At 40.0% G+C, this 19261-nt stretch overlaps 1 protein-coding gene across 1 annotated transcript in view; it reads left to right on the plus strand.

Annotated features, from left to right (window-relative positions):
- Positions 1–521: 521 nt before the first annotated feature.
- C19H8orf34 (chromosome 19 C8orf34 homolog) overlaps positions 522–19261 on the plus strand; it is a 253026-nt gene continuing 234286 nt past the window's right edge. Inside the window, 3 exon segments of the mRNA XM_054708756.1 lie at positions 522–576; positions 2525–2836; positions 2839–2924. Coding sequence (XP_054564731.1) covers positions 522–576; positions 2525–2836; positions 2839–2924 — 453 coding nt within the window.

Consider the following 19261-nt stretch of genomic DNA (forward strand, 5'->3'; position numbering starts at 1 on the left):
ATCTTTGATTCTCTCTTCCAATTTCATCCTACAAATAGTTAATTAACAGATATGTCTTCAGATATTTCTTGTGTACATCGTAGCCTCTCTTATCTACACCAAGTCCTAAGGCTGGCCCTCATGATTTGTTTATGGATTCTGTCACCCACCTTGGTTTTGTAATCCCCATCTCATTCTTCCATTTATCATGAATGTTGTAACCAAAGCAACTTTTGTAAAACTTTTACCTGACTCTGTATAATACTCCTCTGCTCAAAACTAGTCACTTCTCATTGCCCAAAATATGCAAGTCTGTACTCTGAACAAAGCATTCAGACCTTTAATGAGCTTTACTCGCCTTACATTTTTAACCTCACATGCCACTTTTCCTCCAACCACACCCCATGTTTCTCTAACCCCCAATCTGTTTTGTGTTTCCGTGCCTTTGTACATGCCATTTTTTATGCCAAAGCTTAAACTATTACCGACATCACTCTACCAATCCTACCTGAAAAACTTTAAAATTCTACTCTTCCTTCAACATGTTGCTCAAACACCGTCTCCTTTATGAAGCATTCCTTGATGATTCTGGCACAGGTAATTTTCCATCATTAGTAAATGCACAACATGTTTTATATATCTACTGCATTAGCACAATACTTCTAATGTCATTATTTGTGTCTGCCTATTGCCTAGACAAGACTGAACACCCGAGAATAAAGACAGGGACTTTCACCTTTTCATCCTCAGTCCTCACGTAATGTCTGCCATGGAGAGGCTGTGCCATACATATTTATTGTAGTAATGGCGTCAGGTTTGGGGAATAAGTGGAAGGAACCAAGAAAAGAAGTTAGTATTTGAGGCAGGCATTGAAAACTTTCAAAATATTTCCTGAATTTTAAAAATGTAATTTTGGGGTATTCCGTGTATTAACATACACAAATGTACATATTTTTACGATTCTCCCATGAATATGTATTTTGTCTTTTTCTACCCAATGCCCCCATGCAGTGTTCTGAGAACAGTGAGGACTTAGTTAGCATGTTAATGATCTGATTTTTGAACAGTATCCTACTAATGTCTCCTTGATTTCAGAAAAGTACCACTCTGATTCTTCAGTGCTATGTGGTATCAAATACTTGGCTTTTCACCTGGTCGTATGTTTAATTTCTTCTGGACATGTTTTAAAAAACATAAGGAAGTGCACCTTTGATCCACAATGGAAAACACATGTCAACCCTGAGCATCTCACTGCTATTCAGGTTAACTCTCCCTGGGCAGATCACGGAGTCGGACAGTCAGAGTAATGCTTGTGCATCTTCCCACTCCAAATCACGTCTATTTCTGTTTACCAGCGATAGTTAAGCTCTTAGGTATCTTGGTGGATTTCATATCTGAATTATTTAAATGAAGTGAATGATACTTTCTGGGATATTCCATTCTTATCTAAACTATTGCACGTTTCCACATAAGTATATCAGGCGAAAAGCCACTGATGATAGTAAAGAAACTATGAATTACAGAAATCCAGAACACAGTGGAGAAAAAGAAATCTATACTGTTACAGTCTGCTTCAAGGACGGTTATTCCCTTCATTCTAAATCTTCATATTTACTTACATAAATCTTTTTTAGTTTTGGTAGCAATGTCATGGTTAGGACCCAGGGGAATCGTCATTGGAAGCCTCAGTGGTTTTTGTTTGTTTGTTTGTTTGTTTTTTCATAAGAAAGAGAGCTCTGGGAAGGAACCTCTGTGTTTGTAGATCTTCATCTTGGAAATCCCTGCATGATAAGGAAGGTATTGGCTAAATTGGAGGAGGTCATGTAGTATCTACAGGAACACCGTTCAGTGGAATAGGGTAGCATCTGAGATGCAGCCATGTAATTAGACATAGACATGATTATGTGTGGGTTAGGAAGGCAATCTTGGAGGGGAGGACTGGCTTGCTTTGATCTCTTCTTCCTGTCCAAAGCTCAAGGATTCTCCCAACACTTGGGAGTTTTCTGCTGGGCTCTCCGCTTGCAGTCGCCAGGTCCACTTGCTCCAAGCCAAGTCAGATTTTCCAAAGGAAGGTAACTTCATTTTCGTGGCAAACCCTCAGACCCAGGCCCCTTTCACAACCCTGCCCTTCTGGGCCCCTGAACCAGTGGAGGCAACGCAGGAGCTGGCGAGGAGAGGTTCCCATGGGGTGGTGGGGACGACCCCCTTGCGAACTGCATTTGCAGCTGCCATATATTAGCCAACAAGCACCAGATTTATATGCACTTTGAAAGAAGCCCCTTCACCATTGGCTTTTGGAGCAGCGCTGTCGCTAGGGAGCGGCGGGCAGGGCGAGCACAGGCTGGGGAGAAGCGCGGGTTGTTGGTGCTGTAACCTGGGAGAGGGGCACACGCCTCCTGCACTCTGCACGCGGACACACACTCTGGGCGAGGTGCAGCCCCCGGCCCGCCTCCCGGCCGCCAAAGGCGCCCCCAGGTGCCACTCTGGGTGGAGCAGCAGCTCCCCGCTAGCCTCAGGCCCCCTGGTCCCCGCTGCTGCCGCCCAGAGGAGAAAGGCACCGCTGCTCCAATTCCCGGGGCGCCGCAGCCAAGTGCCGCGCAGCCGGAGCAGGAGCCTGGGGGGCGGTGCAGCCAGGAGAGCGCAGTGAATGAGTTCCCCCCGCGTCTCCGAGTCGCCGAGTTGTCTGAGTTGGCGGCGCTGCGCGGGTTCCCGGGCTGTGGGCGCCCCATTCGCTTACCCGTGGCCGGGCCAGACCCGCACGCCGACGAACCCAGGCTCGGGAGCTCCTGTCCCAGCCCCAGTCCGGGGAGAAGGCGGGCGAGCCCCAGGCAGAGGCGCGTGCAGCCCGCGCGCTCGGCGTGGCTTCTGCTGTCTCCATGGCGTCCTACCAGCAATCCCGCATCCAGGCTTACCTGGAGAAGAACAAGATTGGTCCCCTGTTTGAGGTAAGGCACTGTGGAGGAAGGGCTGCCCAGCCAGAAGCAGACCACCTGGCGGGAAGGGGGAATGGAGACGAACGCGCAGGAGGGGCGCCCCTGTGGCTCCAGGTCACTGCTATCCCTGCCTCCGGGCCAGGTGTCCTGGAGCACAGCGGGCTGGGCTGGCACTTCCCTGCTTACCTGGGCGCAGACAGGTGAGCGCGGCGGGGCCCAGCCTCAGCCTGGCAGGGAAGTTTGAGCCATCTGACTGTCCAGCACTCCAAGTCACGCCCAAGACCCTGACAGGCTGAGGGAAGGTACACACACACACGCACACGCACACACACACACACACACGCGCACACACACACGCGCGTGCACACACATGCTTTCTGGAATTCATGCTGTTTCGCATATTGAATTTTTAAAAATGTGGGCAGTAGTCGACCGGGAAAGGTGGAGGAGGTGCTTCGCCGTGGAAGGAACACGGTTAACAGGGAGAAGGTGGATCTGGTTAAGGAGTGGGCTTGGGTAGGCGCGGGCGTGTTGAATGCAATTGTCAAAGGGAGACGCTGACATTGGGGTCTGGATGGAAGGAGAGCCTGCCAGACCCTACCTGGATGAGGGGGAGGGAGGGGCAGAGAAGGGTTCAGGGAGAGCACACACGCATTTATGGGAAGGAGACTTAGCTCTGTGCTGTGTTCTCTTGCCAACAATGTTGGTGACAAAAATAACGGTAGGAGCAAGGAAGAAGGGGAGGACTCGAGAAAATGAGAATGGGAGAGGGAAACCCTGCGCGGGCCAAGTGTCCCACCGGTTGCCAGGGGGGCTGGGCAGATGTGGAGGCAGGAGGGAGGGAGGCCACTGTCCCTTCTCCTCCTGGTTGAACCTCCTAGCTAGGCACCTGCAGGCATCCAGGGGCTGTGGGAGGGTCCAGATACCCTCGCTTGCCCTCGCAAAAAAGCAGTTGTGGCCATTCTTTGGGGTTACATGTCCCTGGCTTCTGATGGGGGCTGAAGTGCAGCAGCGGGAAGAGGTACCAAGAATGGAGCAGCTTTTTCTAGGACTTAAGAGAGTGAGAACAGCAGAGAAAACAACGATTCAAACTAATGCCTCAACACAAAAAGGGAGACAGGGACAGGGCGTGCCATCAGATAGGTCTTTTTTCTGGGGAGGAGCGATTTGAAATAACCAGGATTTCACGATCTCTTGGTTTTCTGTCCATCCTTCATGTTGTGCTGTCTTGAAAGACTGGCCATAGTTTCTGCAGAAACTCATGTTGTGTAGTCATAACGTCCTACACAGTGTGAACTGATTCTTGTTTCTGCTAAAAGTGTTAGCAAAGGAGGTCCAAATCCAAAGGAAAGTAGAATTGCTGGAGCTACTAGATTCCTTTACCTTTAGTGAAATAATTGGAGACTATAGGCAAGGCCATATGCATATTTTTAAAAAACAGAAGCATCATAACCCTTTGTGGCACATTGTATTAATTACATCAAAAGAAAGATAAAGTAAATAGTGTTTCTACTCTCTTGGAATATGTACAATTTACTAGGATGAATAACTAAGTTGTTTTTTTAAATAGATGCTGTTCTCAACGTATTTTAAAATTCTGAAGAGTTTCTCCAAGTGATAATAGAGCTTGGAATGTATGTAAACTTTCTACATAATTAGGAAATAAATCCAACTTCGTATTTATCAAGTCCGCATTTAAAAAAAATGCTCGCCAGCTAGTTCTGCACTGATGAGATTTAAGGTTTGTCAAAATTTTCTCATAAAATCATAAGACTTCCTCACTAAAATACAATGACAAAATTACATGCTTTATGGACACAGACAACAGTGTGGTGATTGGGGGGAGGTGGAGGGAACTATGCGGGGGAGGGGGCGATAAATGGTGATGGATGGAGACTTGACTTGGGGTGGTGAACACACAATGCGGTGTACAGATGATGTGCTAAGGAATTGTGCACCTGACACCTATGTAATTTTGTTAACCATTGTCACCCCAATAAATTCCATACTAAGGAAAAAATGATGTGCTTTGATTTTTGTAGATTTTGTTGATGACATGTTACATACATCCCATATGTAGTGATGAGTAATTAATTTTTAAGGATTGATGTGCACTTTTAAAAATTGAAGGGAGAAAATGGATACATTCTCTTTTAGGAAAAGCAGGTCTTTATACAATAATTTTGATCTTTATAGAGCTCGGTTTTGAGAGTAGAATTACACATACTTCACAAAATTGAACAATCTCACCAGCTTGTAGTTGCCTATTTCTTCTCATTCTAGAAAACCAGTGAAATTGGTGTAACACAGATATTGTTGATCTAACATTCTCGTCAGTGCTCCCAGCACTTTGGTCAATGGTTCTTATAAGAACTGCTCTGGAAACCAGAGGGGGAGCCAGGAATCCAAATATAGTAAGAGGCACAAATTATTATGTATTTAATTCCTGGACCACATTTTAAGAAACAGTGGCATATGCTAAAATCTCCTTTTCTCAATCACTCTTTGAAATGGTTAGATGTCTCCTAGTTTTATTATATGTGCTTTGTTGTGATTTTTTTGTGTTTGTGCTGAGGTAGTGGAGTTGGTGAAATAAGTTTACTTTTGTTTTGAAAATATACAAGACCTGACATTATGTCCCCTTTACAGATTTTGTAAATTTGGAATGTTTTGTTTTTATTTAAAAAAACACAAACAAACATATTGGAATGAGGCATCTCAAAGAGAGCACGTGAATGTTATTTCAAAACAATAGCAAAGGTCACAAATACTATTATTGAGGATACTTGTATCCTGTTTTGTTTTGTTTTTCACCTGGATATCTTATTTACTTACTTGCTAGTTTATCTCTTACTTAATTTGTTTATTTCTAACATCTTATCATTTGAGAAGCTTATAAAGTATTGCATACAATATGGTGTTTCAAAAACTACTTTAAATTAAAATGAATCTTGTTTCCAGATTATTTAGTAGTGTAAGTTTATGCTACCTTTAAATATGATTGAAGATGTTTTGAGGCATTATAAAACTATGCCTAGAAATCATTGCATTAGAGTCTTGGATAATGATATTTTAATCAAATAATATGAAGATTTAAGATGAAAATGGTAGTGATGACTTACATTCCACAACTACTTCATATTTTTGTAAGATGTAACACTTTCAGTATTCTGTTGATTTATTCAGGGCTGGCAGGTAGGGAAGCCTGGGCATCAATCTATAAGGAATGCTTGACACCACTTCAATAAATTGACACTAAAATCCCATTTACTATGGGTTTCCACACATAGTTCCTTAATTGTTACATGGTTTGTCTCCCACCAAAGGGGACTACTTTTGCAACACACATAGAGAAGATGCATAATGTAAACACAAGACTTATCTCAAACCCTAAGGCCAACCATTTAACCATCAAAGAATTTGGCAGTCAGAAATTCTGAAACTGAATAATTAACTGGCATATAGCTTCTTATTGGGATCAAGAGATTTATTTTGTCGATATTGTAAGCAGCTTAACTTCATTTCCAAGAGATTATATGCTGTGGAACATCACAGTAAATTTATTTTCAACATAGAGAAGGATACATTGCTGTTAAAATAGAATAATTACTTAAAAATTATTGGTTGTAAGCTGCTCAGAGCAGTCATATATCTTGGTTCAAGCCCGAGCGTACTCACAAGAGTGTAAAATTCTAAACTACCAAAAAGCAGAATAAAAGGTCCTTTATAAAAATCTCCATAGAATTTTAAATCTCTGTGTATTGAAGATGTGGCCAACCAAATTCACTGTATTTCTCCAAATGCAATATGATTCACTCCAAGTAAAATCACCTTCTTTGTTTAGCTCAAAGAACCTCTACTTACACGGCCTGAATTTGTGCTAATTGATTTGGCAGGTGTTATGAGATGGACTCAGGTCCAGTGTATGGTCACCCATAGCCTGCATCAAGCCCACACTTGCTGCTGCACAAGTGGCTTTTTCCAGGTACCCTGCCCCACACTTTCCAGCCACATCTGCAACCCTGAAATCCAATTGGCCTGGAGAGTACCAGGTAGTCACCTGGCAGGATCAGGAGGTTTGTTACTTATGAGGTAGGGGAGTGTTGAGAAAGTAATTAAATATATTGAACACAATGCGAGCAAACTATCACACTGATGGAGATGGGCGTCACAAATATAAAAAGGAAAGAGGTAGAATGAACCTTGTGGTGCTGGAATGAAATTGGAGGTATTAATGTGTCTCATGACTTTCAATAATAAAATAGATATAGATGTAATAAAAGTAAGTATAGATTTGTATATATACTAGTGTGTATTAACAAACTAGTATATATAAATGTATACATTTATTTCCTTACTCTGCCTTACTGTGAAGGCCTGGGAATAGCAATACCCCAGTAGCAATGAGCACACTTACTGACCAGATTTTGGATTATAAATGTCATTCTCTGTTAGTGGAACCAGGTATCCTTGGAGAAATGGTTGATTCCAGCTTTGGAGCTGAGAAAGTACAAGATGAACCTGAAAAATCTTATGCTAGAAAGTAAGAAAGTGGCCAAAGAAAAATAGGTACATGTCAGAAGAATATAGAAGGCAACTTTAAGAAGCTCTTATTAACTAAATCTGGGACATCTTTAGAATCAAAACAAACAAATGATGGTAATAGATTATCTTGTTGTATAAAATAGGATTATTTTATTGCACAGGGACAATAATGAGATACATGAATGTATTCAATTTATAGGGAGATGAAACCGATTTATCATATAGTAGAATGCCAATTAATTAAAATTGAAGGGATGATGGAGTTAGAAAATCACTACTTGGCAACCATCTTCTTAGTAATTCAGGCAAGAAACATGAATAGATGCTAAAACAAATGGGTGAAAAGTGGATGAGGAATGAGATGTTACATTATCTCTAGTGTCTTTTCACAAAATAGTTTTAATTACAAAGGGAAAAAGTAACTTTATAGTGAAGGAACCTGGCAGACACTACTTTAAATAATCAAACCGATCGATATCCTGTGCCTCCTGGCAGGATGCAGGTAAAACAATGTAGTATTGCTTCTGTAATATTTCTGCCAATCACGCATGACTTGAATTGAGCAATGGGAAAAATATCTGATAAACTCGTTGGGGAAATTCTGTTTTCCTGGAGTCTTCAAAAATGTTAAGGTCGTGAAAGTCAAGGGAGGTCTCAGACTGAAAAGACATGTTAAGTAAATACTAAATAAGAAAGAAAACAGGAAAATTTCCAAAGCATTGGGAAAATAGGTAACACTCTTCTAAGTAATCTACTGATCAAAGAAGAAATCTCAGGGAAATTTAAAAAATACATTGAATATAAAAAAGAAAGATATGACGTATCGAAATATGTGAGACACAGCTCAAGCAGTGCTGAGAGGGAATTTTACAGCACTAAGATGCTTATGTTACAAAAGTGACCTGTTGTGACTGGTCTGAATAGGGGCCCTGCCCTGCTTTCTCTTCCTTTTCTCTGTGCCCTCCCTCTAGTGGAGGACAGGCTGAAAGATGTGTTGTAGCAGTGGTCGGCAAACTCATTAGTCAACAGAGCCAAATATCAACAGTACAACGATTGAAATTTCTTTTGAGAGCCGAAAACCGACTTCTGCGCATGGGTCACGAAGTTTCAATCGCACTGTATGTTGCGCGCCCGCATGTGGTATTTTGTGGAAGAGCCACACTCAAGGGGCCAAAGAGCCGCATGTGGCTCTCGAGCCGCAGTTTGCCGACCACTGTGTTACAGTAATCTGCTGACAGTGGGTGTTTGTTCATATATTATATCATGTCTTGTATCTAAAGGTAGATCTGAAGCTCTTGAAGGTTACAAAGCTCAGTAGGTATCCATTGAATTAAACACAGCATTGACTTGTATATATTTTTTCCTTCTGTGGGGGAAAAAAACAGATTGAAGCTAGAGCCAGCTAGAAAATAGCATATTTCAAAAAAAAAAATTCTCACCCAAGGTTATGTTTATTGATTTTAGAGAGAGGAAAAAAGAGAGAGAAGAAACATTGATGTGAGAGAGAACATCAATTGGTTGCGTTCTGTATGTGCCCTATCTGGGAATCAAACCTGCAAACTTTTGGTATACCAGATGGTGCTCTAGCCAACTGAACTACACTGGCCAGGACAGCATCTTAATACTTATTTTTTTAAATGAGAGCAAAATATCCTCCATTCTATTAATTAGCCTTTATGAACAGTGAATAACTTTTAATTATGTACTTACGTGAATTAACCTTATTTAATTCCCTTTCAGCCATATTTTTCTCTTTTTAATATCTGCTTTCTGGAGAGGGCTTGATAAATTAATCCACACCGCTGTGCAAGGCTTAATGCCTAACTCCCCCAAATTCATTTGCATTTAATATAGGGGAAGATGCATGGCACAGTTACATGGGATGAGGCAGGTGATCTTTGGTGATAACTCTGGCTTAGTGTCATTTACTATCCGCTTGGCCCTGAGCAAGTTACCTGATCCCTGTGAACATCCATGTCCTCATCTGTATAACAGTGCCTGAGGAGTATTTTATGAGGAACATGTGAGAGGAAACAAAGTTTAAAGAGCCCGGTTTAGTGCCTGCCACTTGGTGAACACCCAGTCAGTTTTGGCTGCCATCACATTACCTGCTGCTGCTATTTCTCTTTTCTGTTGATATTAGTAACCCGGTGACAGACCACGTAATAAGTTGCTTTTGGAAATTAGTGCATCTGCTTAGGTTGTAGCTCTGCTATCTCTGAAAAGGAGAAAGGAGAGCAGCACTTAGCAGAGTAAAATGTGAATGTAGGGTGTGTGTGTGTGTGTGTGTGTGTGTGTGTGTGTGTGTGTTCGTTGGTGGGGGCAGGGGAGGCCTTGCTTGTTGCTATATCTCAACATTGACAATATACTTTCGCAAAATTTGAAAGCATTGCATAAAGTTAGAAAACAGCCCAGAATATCTTTTATTATTTCAGAAGGAATCCTCACTCCCTCACTCCCCATCACTCTCTTGTTATATGCTTTTCTTTGTTTTTCTTCGCATCCCCATTGTCATTTGATATTATTTCACTGGATTTTTATAATTTCAGTTTATGTTCTCTTTACTCCACTAGAATATAACTTCTTAAAGACAGATATTTGATCAGTTTTAACTGCTTATATCTTCATAGAAAATGTTTGGTGCATAGCAGGTAGTCTACTAAATAGTTTTCAATGCATATATGAATGAAAAGAAATCAGGACCAGCCCGTCACTTCTGAAAAGTGTAGCTTGTGTATAAATGATAATGTGCACGAGGAGTCTGGGAATATCCTCAGGGTTTATGGGAGATTTCACCTTGAAAACTCATTATGACTTTATTATCTTTTCAACAGATATTAAATTCTTTGGTGCATAATATTTGAAACTTTATTTCCATTCCTTCAATATATATTTATTGGGTGCTGTATTACCTACTGAGAACTTATAAATGTAGTAAAACATTTCCTATCCTCAAAAACTCAGGTGTATTTAGATAAGACTGATACACTCATAATTTTACAAAAGCTATCTTTGTTTTATGTTTATATGCCATGTCCATTTTCATATTCATCAGTTCATTCCATCATTATAATATTAGAAGTAAGACTCATTTTGAAATCAGAGTTAGATATTAGTTTTTAAGAAATTTGCCATAGAATCAAGTATGTAAACTGAATAAAGTCAAGGGAAGATTTGTTAGTTTCTGTTGTAGCTTTTATTCCTGGAAGTCCTTAGCAAAAATCACATTAAAACATGAATTATTAAAAATATCTAAGTGCTCTGGTTGTTGGGTAGTGTTCTATGTGAAACATTCTGATAGTTTTAGGTTGTAAGTTGTTCCTTTAACATAAAAAAGAGGAGTTACTTTTTTAAGTATAGCCTGGAGCATAGAGTAGTATATAACTCATGCTATTTCTTTACTGTTTGAACTATTGATCAAAATGCATAGTGACAAACTGAATTGAGAATACATTTGGTTTTTCTTGTATTTGAAATAACATATCTATATGTGTGAAGTGGACTTCATTATATAATCTTTCTTGTAGTTATATGTCTGAGATTTTTTTAAATTAATGCTTACTTTTATGAATTCTTTCTAGCGGACCTGGTATTTTCTTTTTATATTTTGTTTACAAAATATAATAATCATCTTAGCATTATATAAATGGTAATTAAAAACAACTACAGTTTATTAAACAGAATATTATTTTATTCTAACTAAAAATATTTATTAAGACATTCCCTGGTGTCTTTCCTCTTAGTGGCAAAAACACCTTTAAATTTACACAGACGACAAATATTCTACTTTTTGGAAATTCATATGAAGCATCAGCTTTCACAGAATTATTTTAACTCAAATCCTCACTTAACATTCAGTTAAGACATTGAAGTCTGTGTATAGTTGGCAACATCCCCTTGCTATGATCTGTGGATTGGTAGGGAATCCAAGACAGAGATCAGTGTCCCTAAGTTCATCTATCGTTCAGTTTTGAGAAGTAATATTTAGGGAAGAATCCATGAGGGTCATGTACATTAAGTTCTCAAGTTATTAAAAATGTACTTTGGGTGAAATTAGTTGAACAGTGACTTGGATACCCACTCTGCACGAGGTGGCCCATTGAAGACTTACTTTCACTGAGTTGTATAGTGGAATGATTTAAGAAGCCTGTACTGAGAGTCACCGTAAGAACCAGATCATGAAAATACAGTTTTGTCAATTCAAGGATGTGGAGGGGCATGTTCATTACATCAGACAGAATCCTCTTATGGGAACTACTGCTTAATTTTATAATACCAGAGAAGGCGTATGCATATTTTGAATTGTTTAATAGCATTCCTGCCCTACTTTGCCACCACACATCTCTTGCTCTAGGTTTCTGGAAAACTCATAGCCTAGTGATAGCCAGAATGTAGGCCATTATCACCACCACCCCTCTCCCGCCCGCCCCCTATAATGTTCTCACTTGTACTTTATCTTATTCCCTTCACATTTCATTTATGCAATTTGATCATAATTTTTACTTCTATGGGAGATATCTTAAACTCTTTTTGACGTAAGGATGAATATAAGTATGTTATATAAATCGTAAAGTCACCCACTCATGGTCCAAATAATTTAGATACATGATCGGATGTATTTGAATTATCTGCTTCCTGTTGATACACACTCTAGCTGACTTTCTTTGGACAAAATATTTTGCTCCTTCTGGGTTGTTGAAAATTTATTTTCAGTTTGATGATTTCTCTCCCAGGATGAGTTTCGGGAGTAGCAGAGACATGGCTGCCTAACATCTGCCTGTGTGTCAGGGCCTTTGCATGATCTATTTGCTCTGCTTGAAAGGTCCTCCCCTCCCCCCCAACACCTCGCATGGCTGCCCCTCTTGCTCTTCAGATCTCAAGTTAAACCTCTCATCAGAGGGGCCCTACAGACAGCTCACTCTCCGCAGATTCCCAGTGAGCCTCCATCCTGCCGTTGTTTTATTGCCACCACAGCACTCAGTCACTGGCCCTTTCTTACCCATCTGTTCAGTATGTGGATCCTCCTATAATATAACCTCCACGAGGAAAGGGGCTTGGTCAACCTTGTCCTTTGACATATCTCCTCATTGTTCAGGAGCCCATTTCCTGTAATTGGCTATTCGTTTTTATTCCTCTCACTTAACTTTTTTCAAAAAGGGTTAAATCAACTTTCCCCAGTCGTTTTGCACGGATTAGCCATTAAAAATACAGAAAAGATGAACTCCACCTTACACAGGGGTGGGCAAAAGTAGGCGTACAGTTGTAATACAAATAAATAATGCAGTGGTTAATGAATAATAATACAGTAAGCCCTGTGTTTCATGTACTCACAACTCTAAGTCTCCTTGTTGCCCATCCCCGCATACGCAATATTAGAACAACTGTGTCAGATACACAAAAAGAATGGAAAGTAAGAATGGTTCATAGCTTTTATATGAGGTACCAGATTAATGGGCTAGTTTTTGCTCCGAGAACCCATTCTGTTTTCCAAGCTCTGTTTGGCTGCTATATTGCTTTTAGGTGATTTTTGGTCTTCTAGAGGCCCTTACCGACTCTCACAGGACTAGTAGCATATTTGCATATTAATACTGAATTTCTTGTCAGTTAAAACCTTAATGGGGATTTTTGCCCCAGGCTGAGAGAAAAACCCTAATTGATGAACCAGATCAGAAGTGATGGTGATAAGAGGACAGGTAGAGCAGAAGTGAGCCTCAGGGGACTAGAAATGGTGCCCTGGGGAGATGGAAAAGAAGTAAGTCACACATTTCATATACAAGCCTACTGTCACTCTATGAGCCCTCCCCCGCCTTTAAAACCCTTTTTCAAAGAGAACACACACACAAACACACACACACAACACACACACACACACACACAATATTGTGCACTTTACATATTACCTGGCTTCACAAGACTTATCCTCGGCTCTGTAGTAACACTCAGGAATCAACTGCCCTAACGTGAGGAAAAATGAACACTGAGGGAGGTGGCTGCCAGCACTATAAAGGACACATGATGGGGCATCTCCTTTGGACATGTCTCAGGCCAGGTGGGAATGTGCTGTACCATCACCACATCGACAGCTATCTATATGGCATCTCCTATTTCAGAAATGATTTTGAGTGGGTACTGTTTGAAAGATTTTCCATTTAGGTTATCTTATAGGTACCTCAAACTCAGAATGACTTAAAGGGAAGCCAAAACAACACAAGATGTTCCACTCCTTACCGTTTTATTTCAGCTACAGATTAATAATTCTTCCCAAGGCCCAGATAGCTTTCCTGCCTTCCTTTTCTTAAACAAATATATCTGGTAAATTATCAAATCCTTTCAATTTGTTCTTTGAAATGCCCTTCCTTGCTCTTATCATCATTGCTATTTTAATCCTGGCAACCACACAAACTCCATCAGATTGTGCCATTCTGAGCCATTCTACATGTGGCTGACAAATTAACGGTTCCAAACAGTGACATTTATCATGTCATTTATCCATTCACTGGGGCCATGCTTCTTAAACAAGAGCATGCATTCATTATAACAAATGCTAACTGTGGACAAAATACAAGGTTCATGTAATCAACCCCCCCCCCCCACACACACACACACCTGAGAAAGTTTATTGAATGTGGCTAAAGGAAGGGAATTATTAAATTAAACCAGGTGGGTCATAGTGGTTTTGCATGGATTAGTGATATAATTGCTGGACTAGCTGTTCACTATCACCACTTTGCACACCTCATTTTATTGATTTTCTTAATTCACTGGATCAAGGGGAAATAAACATACAAATCCCCTGGTTTTTGAGACTTGGGCTATCTTTCAGAGACTTTAACTTGGCTATTGTTTTCATTTTGGATGATACATCGGCTAAGGTTCATATAAATCTCAAAGCTAATCAAACTTGAGAGAATTTTTATGCTTGCCTTTTACCACATTTGGCTTTGCCTCCAGTCAGCTGGGCGGATGAATTAACAGTCCTGGAGCACTGAGGATGCAGAGGTTTTGCAACACTGAATTATGAGATGAATTCCAAACTAGGGTGCCATTCAAGGTCTTCCAAAATCTGCTTAACCAGAACTTTTCATTGTCCCCACACACCACCTTCAGCTAGCCAGCTTAGCTTATCAATTTTGCCAAAACATATAATGTCAAGTCTTTTCTTGATAATCTCTCTACATGTAATGTTTCCCTTTTCTTCAACAAAGTCTTGGATTAGGTTCCTTGAGAAACAGACTCAGAGATGCAGCTTTGCATGTCCATTCACGGGATCAGCACCTTGAAGGGAGTGAGGGTAGAGGGTTTGAGTAGAGGAAGAAGTTGGGCGAAGAGGCAGTTACAATAGAGTCCTCAGCTGATGATACAGACGGGATCACCTGGGGAGCTCTGGAATGGGGAGGCAGGTAAGGGTTGTTCCAGTGGATACATGGTAGTCAGGCCTTTGTACTCCAGTCATCAGAAGCAGGCTTCCTCCAGGGAAAGAATGTGACCTGGGGTAAGTAAGTTGCCTTCTGTGGGAGGACAATTCTGGAGGAGGCTTCAGGTAAGAACCTTCAAAAGCCCACATTCCTGGCAGCTGTCATAATGAGCATTTGTTTCTGAAGGAAATACCTGGGCACAAATCCCAGTTTCTACTGTATTCCCCTATCCAACCATCCACCACTTATTAGGGGATAGTTTGTGTTTTGCCTTTTTAATTAAAGTTTTTGACTGCTCTAGTTTCCCCAGCTCTTCTGTTTCTGTGAACTCCTGTTGCACTGAGAGGCCGAGCTACTCATTTTAGTGGTTAACCACATTGTTACTTAACTACTTTCTGAGTTATGGCTTTCTTTCTAACTATATTGTTGGCTCCCCTCCCTCCCCTCCCATTTCTTCAAGGATCTGTCTTTGACTATGGTATATGCATCATAAGAATTCAACTGAATACTTGTTGATTGAATAAATGCATATAAAACAGCATGCTGTACAGAATTACAACATAATGTTGTACACAAAGCAAGCTAAAATTTTCTGCTATTTCTAAACTTCACCAGGAAAAATACACAAAGGTTAAAAGATGATCCACAAAAGAAAAAGAATTAAAATTTATAGTCAGTTTGTGAGTCAACTGACCTCCCCTTTTTTTTGTGTGTGTGTGTAAACAAGACTGATTTGGATTTTCTGGGTTTTCGTTTTGTAACATAGAGTCCTCAGTTATCAGTGTAGTTATTAATATTGTGATTTGTATAAAAGAAATATTTTCATGATGCCATTCAATTGTTCAAGCCTAAGAAAGGTGCAGCTAAAATGGAAGGCATCCTATTTCATTTAATTGTTTGCCCTCTTTCTCACATGGGTATAGTATACATGGAATTGTTAAATGGAGGTTTTGTTATATTTCATGCTGGCTTTTATTGATTAGGTAATAAAGATTCAATAAAATATAGCTGGTGCATATTAATTATGAATTTGATGTTTATTAACACAGATTTTATTTAATACCTAGCAGAGTCCACATTTGTTTTTCTTAAATGTAAAGCAAATGCATTACTGAGCTAAAGATAGATAAACTAGAGGCCCGATGCATGAAGCTTCGTGCAAGAATAGGCCTTCCTTCCTTCCCCCGGCTGCCGGCACTACCTTCGCTCTGGCTGGAGCTGCCTTTCCACCTTCACTCTGGCCAGAGCCACCTTCCGCCTCTTGCCTTGTCGCGTCAATTTGCATATTCCTTCCTTATTGGCTGTGGGCGCCGCTATCTTTGTCACAGAGTTACGGTCAATTTGCATAGCCCATCTTTATTAGATAAGATTGGTCATTTTTACTCTACTTTGGACTAGTGAAGTTGCTATAGAATCTATTAGTTTACTTTCTTCTGTACTTTAATGAGGTTTGAAAATCTGACTTTGGAGGCTCATGTAAGTAAAGTCATGACCTAAAGTGTTTCCGAATGCCATTATCTGTGAAAGCAACAGGAGGGGCTTTTAGCACAGGTTAATTTATTAATTGGACTAGAAAGTGGATTTCATTGTAATGCAATACATTTTTCAGTTTGGTTCTAAATGTGCATCTAGAAATGTGCTATGTTATTATTTTTTACTTTAGCTGGAAATTATTTTGTATTTTTCTTTCCTGAGAGCCATATTGGTGACAATGGCAGAGTGGTTTCTTTTTAGTCATTATAGCTTTTATTTCCTTTTTTGGAGGTCTCCATATGATTATATGGTAGCTACTCTTAATGGAAAATGGGAAAAATGACAGTTTCTTTTCAGACTCAGTGGCATTTATGTCTTTTTCTGGTCTTACTCTCTTGGCTAAGACCTCTAATATAATGCTGAATAGAAATGGTAATACTTGATATTTTTTGTGTATAGGTCCTGATTTTAAGAAGAATGATTACTATAATTTTATTAGTTTTTTAAATAGATACCTTTTATAAAGTTAGGAAAGTTTACTTCTCTTAATAGTTTGCAAGGATTTTTAAATTAAAAGTTGAGTTCAATAATATTTAAAGATATTTCTTTGTATATTGAAATTATCATATGATTTTGGCCTTTATTAATGGGAAAAACTACATTATTGAATTTTAAAAATGTTAAACCAACTTTGTATTTCTGGAAGAAATTGATTCTGATTAAAATGTATACTTTATTTTCTTACATTGCTGAATTTGAATTGCTAATAAGTTGTTTAAGATATTTTTCCTCTACTTTTTGGAAGTTTTAAACTTAATTTCTTTCTTTTGTGGTTATCTCAGAAATAGTAGGGTGCATTTTTAACTTAAAAACCTGAAGTTGAGCAACATCTTTGCCTTCCTCATGAAAAATGAAAGGACTTTCGAGTGCTTTACTTCTGGCTACCACTTTCCCCAGCTTATATGCTGTTGTTTATTTCAATTCTTCTTCTTCTTGTCCTTCTTCTTCTTTTTTTGGTTCAGACCCACAGAGCAGACAGGAAACAAATACCTTAAATTTTTATGCATATTTTAAGGTGTTCTTTCAAACACCTGTCCTTAGACATCCTTGAAAACAATATACCAATTCTGTTCTTTTTCAATCTCTAAGTCATACCATTATCCAATGTCTATAAATCAGTGGATCTCTACTTCTGGCAGTAGATCAGCTATGTGGACAAATAAATATTCTTAAGGCATGGGAGCTTTTCTACTTGTCTTTGTAGCAGACTTAGGAGTGAACTTATAGTGCTGTAACAGTCCAGTAGTCCACTTGGATTTTATGCCACTATATCATGCAGGACCAGGTCTAAACCAGTCTCAAGTTTTCGTCTTAGTCATGGGTCATAATGAACTCCCCAGGAAGACATATGAATGGATTGAGGGAATGGAGGCAATGTAGCAGACGTATGCATTGAAAGAGGCTACCTGCATGTTTAACTTACTTGTGTATTCTACACTGAGTGGCCAGATTATTATGATCTCTGAATGCATAATAATCTGGCCACTCGATGTACTTCTCTTGAGTACCTCATTTATTTGATATCAAAGATACTATAAATCGTGCATCTGATCAGTTTTCCCCTTTGCACTGGCTGATAGAAAGCTCAGGGCAAATAGGTGGTTGATCTCCAGCAAAAGTCTAGAATACTTTTGTTACCCATTTGAGATACAAATACACTAAGTGGCCAGATTTTTATGCGTTCAGAGATCATAATAATCTGGCCACTCAGTTATATTGCTAATACACATATCCAATCTTATGGTTTGGTGAGTCAGAGAATACCCACTTTATGATGAGCATCTCGGGTCTCATGGCCAATTCATATCCCATGGTCAGATGTTCTTAGAGGGTCCAGTAACAAGCCAAGAGGTCCATCTCAAAAGGAAACAGGTTAGCTGGAGAAGCAGACAGGACCTCATTAACATCCTCTAGAGTTCTGTGCTGTGATTCTCCTATGAAGGCTAGCCAGACACTCAAAACAGCATCTTGCTTGGCACAGGCACTTCCGGTATCATTGGATCTACTGGGGCATAAGGATTGAGTGCTGGAGCAGCATGTACTGAAGCTGGACCTGCTGCAGAGTCTTGTCTTGCTCTGGACCTGAGTCAAAAAGGGTAGCCTAATGGATTGTTCACTCTTGTGTGGTACATGATGCCTCCAAAATCCAAAGAGGGTTTGCTTCTTTGTAGAATTAGGCGGGGTGGGGGTGGGGGTGGGGGTGCAGCCCCTTTGGAGAGGATATTCTACAGGATTAGTGGGCCTTCAGAGGCTTCACCAATTTGATGCATCCCTAAATTTTCATGAGGCCAGACTCTCTATTGTGGTAACCCAAATCAGGTTTCAGATTTAGTTACCAGATCTAGTTTCTTTTTTCTATTACATAGATTAAGTTGCATTTCCATACGCTGTCCATCTATTTCACCTTTAAAGACACCATGATTGGTTATCAGACAATATGAAAGATTACTGCTGGTCAAAATATTTTGCTTATCATTTTGTCCCTCTTCCCCATTATGGCAAATATGTCCATCTTGTCTATGGAAGTTAAGCATTGCCACCTGGTCTTTGCTAGTTTGAATGACATCATCCCAGTTGACTGCAGAGCCTATTCAGTTGACAACTCTCACTGTTATCTCTGGCCTGTAGAGACTATCACCACAGAGCTTATCAAGGGTATTCTCTTGGGAGTGAAGAGAATGTCCTCTAGGCCTGTTTAGAATTGGTGGTGAGTGAATGTACAGTTTGCACATGATAAACTCACTCCACTGTTCTTATCTTTCTAAGCCTTTGGAGCCTTTTCTTTATATTAGGACTAGAGGCCCGGTGCATAACATTTGTGCACTGGGGGATCTCTCAGCACAGCCTGCGCCCTCT

This window comes from Eptesicus fuscus, chromosome 19 (genome assembly GCF_027574615.1).
Source record: "Eptesicus fuscus isolate TK198812 chromosome 19, DD_ASM_mEF_20220401, whole genome shotgun sequence".
Taxonomy (NCBI): domain Eukaryota; kingdom Metazoa; phylum Chordata; class Mammalia; order Chiroptera; family Vespertilionidae; genus Eptesicus; species Eptesicus fuscus.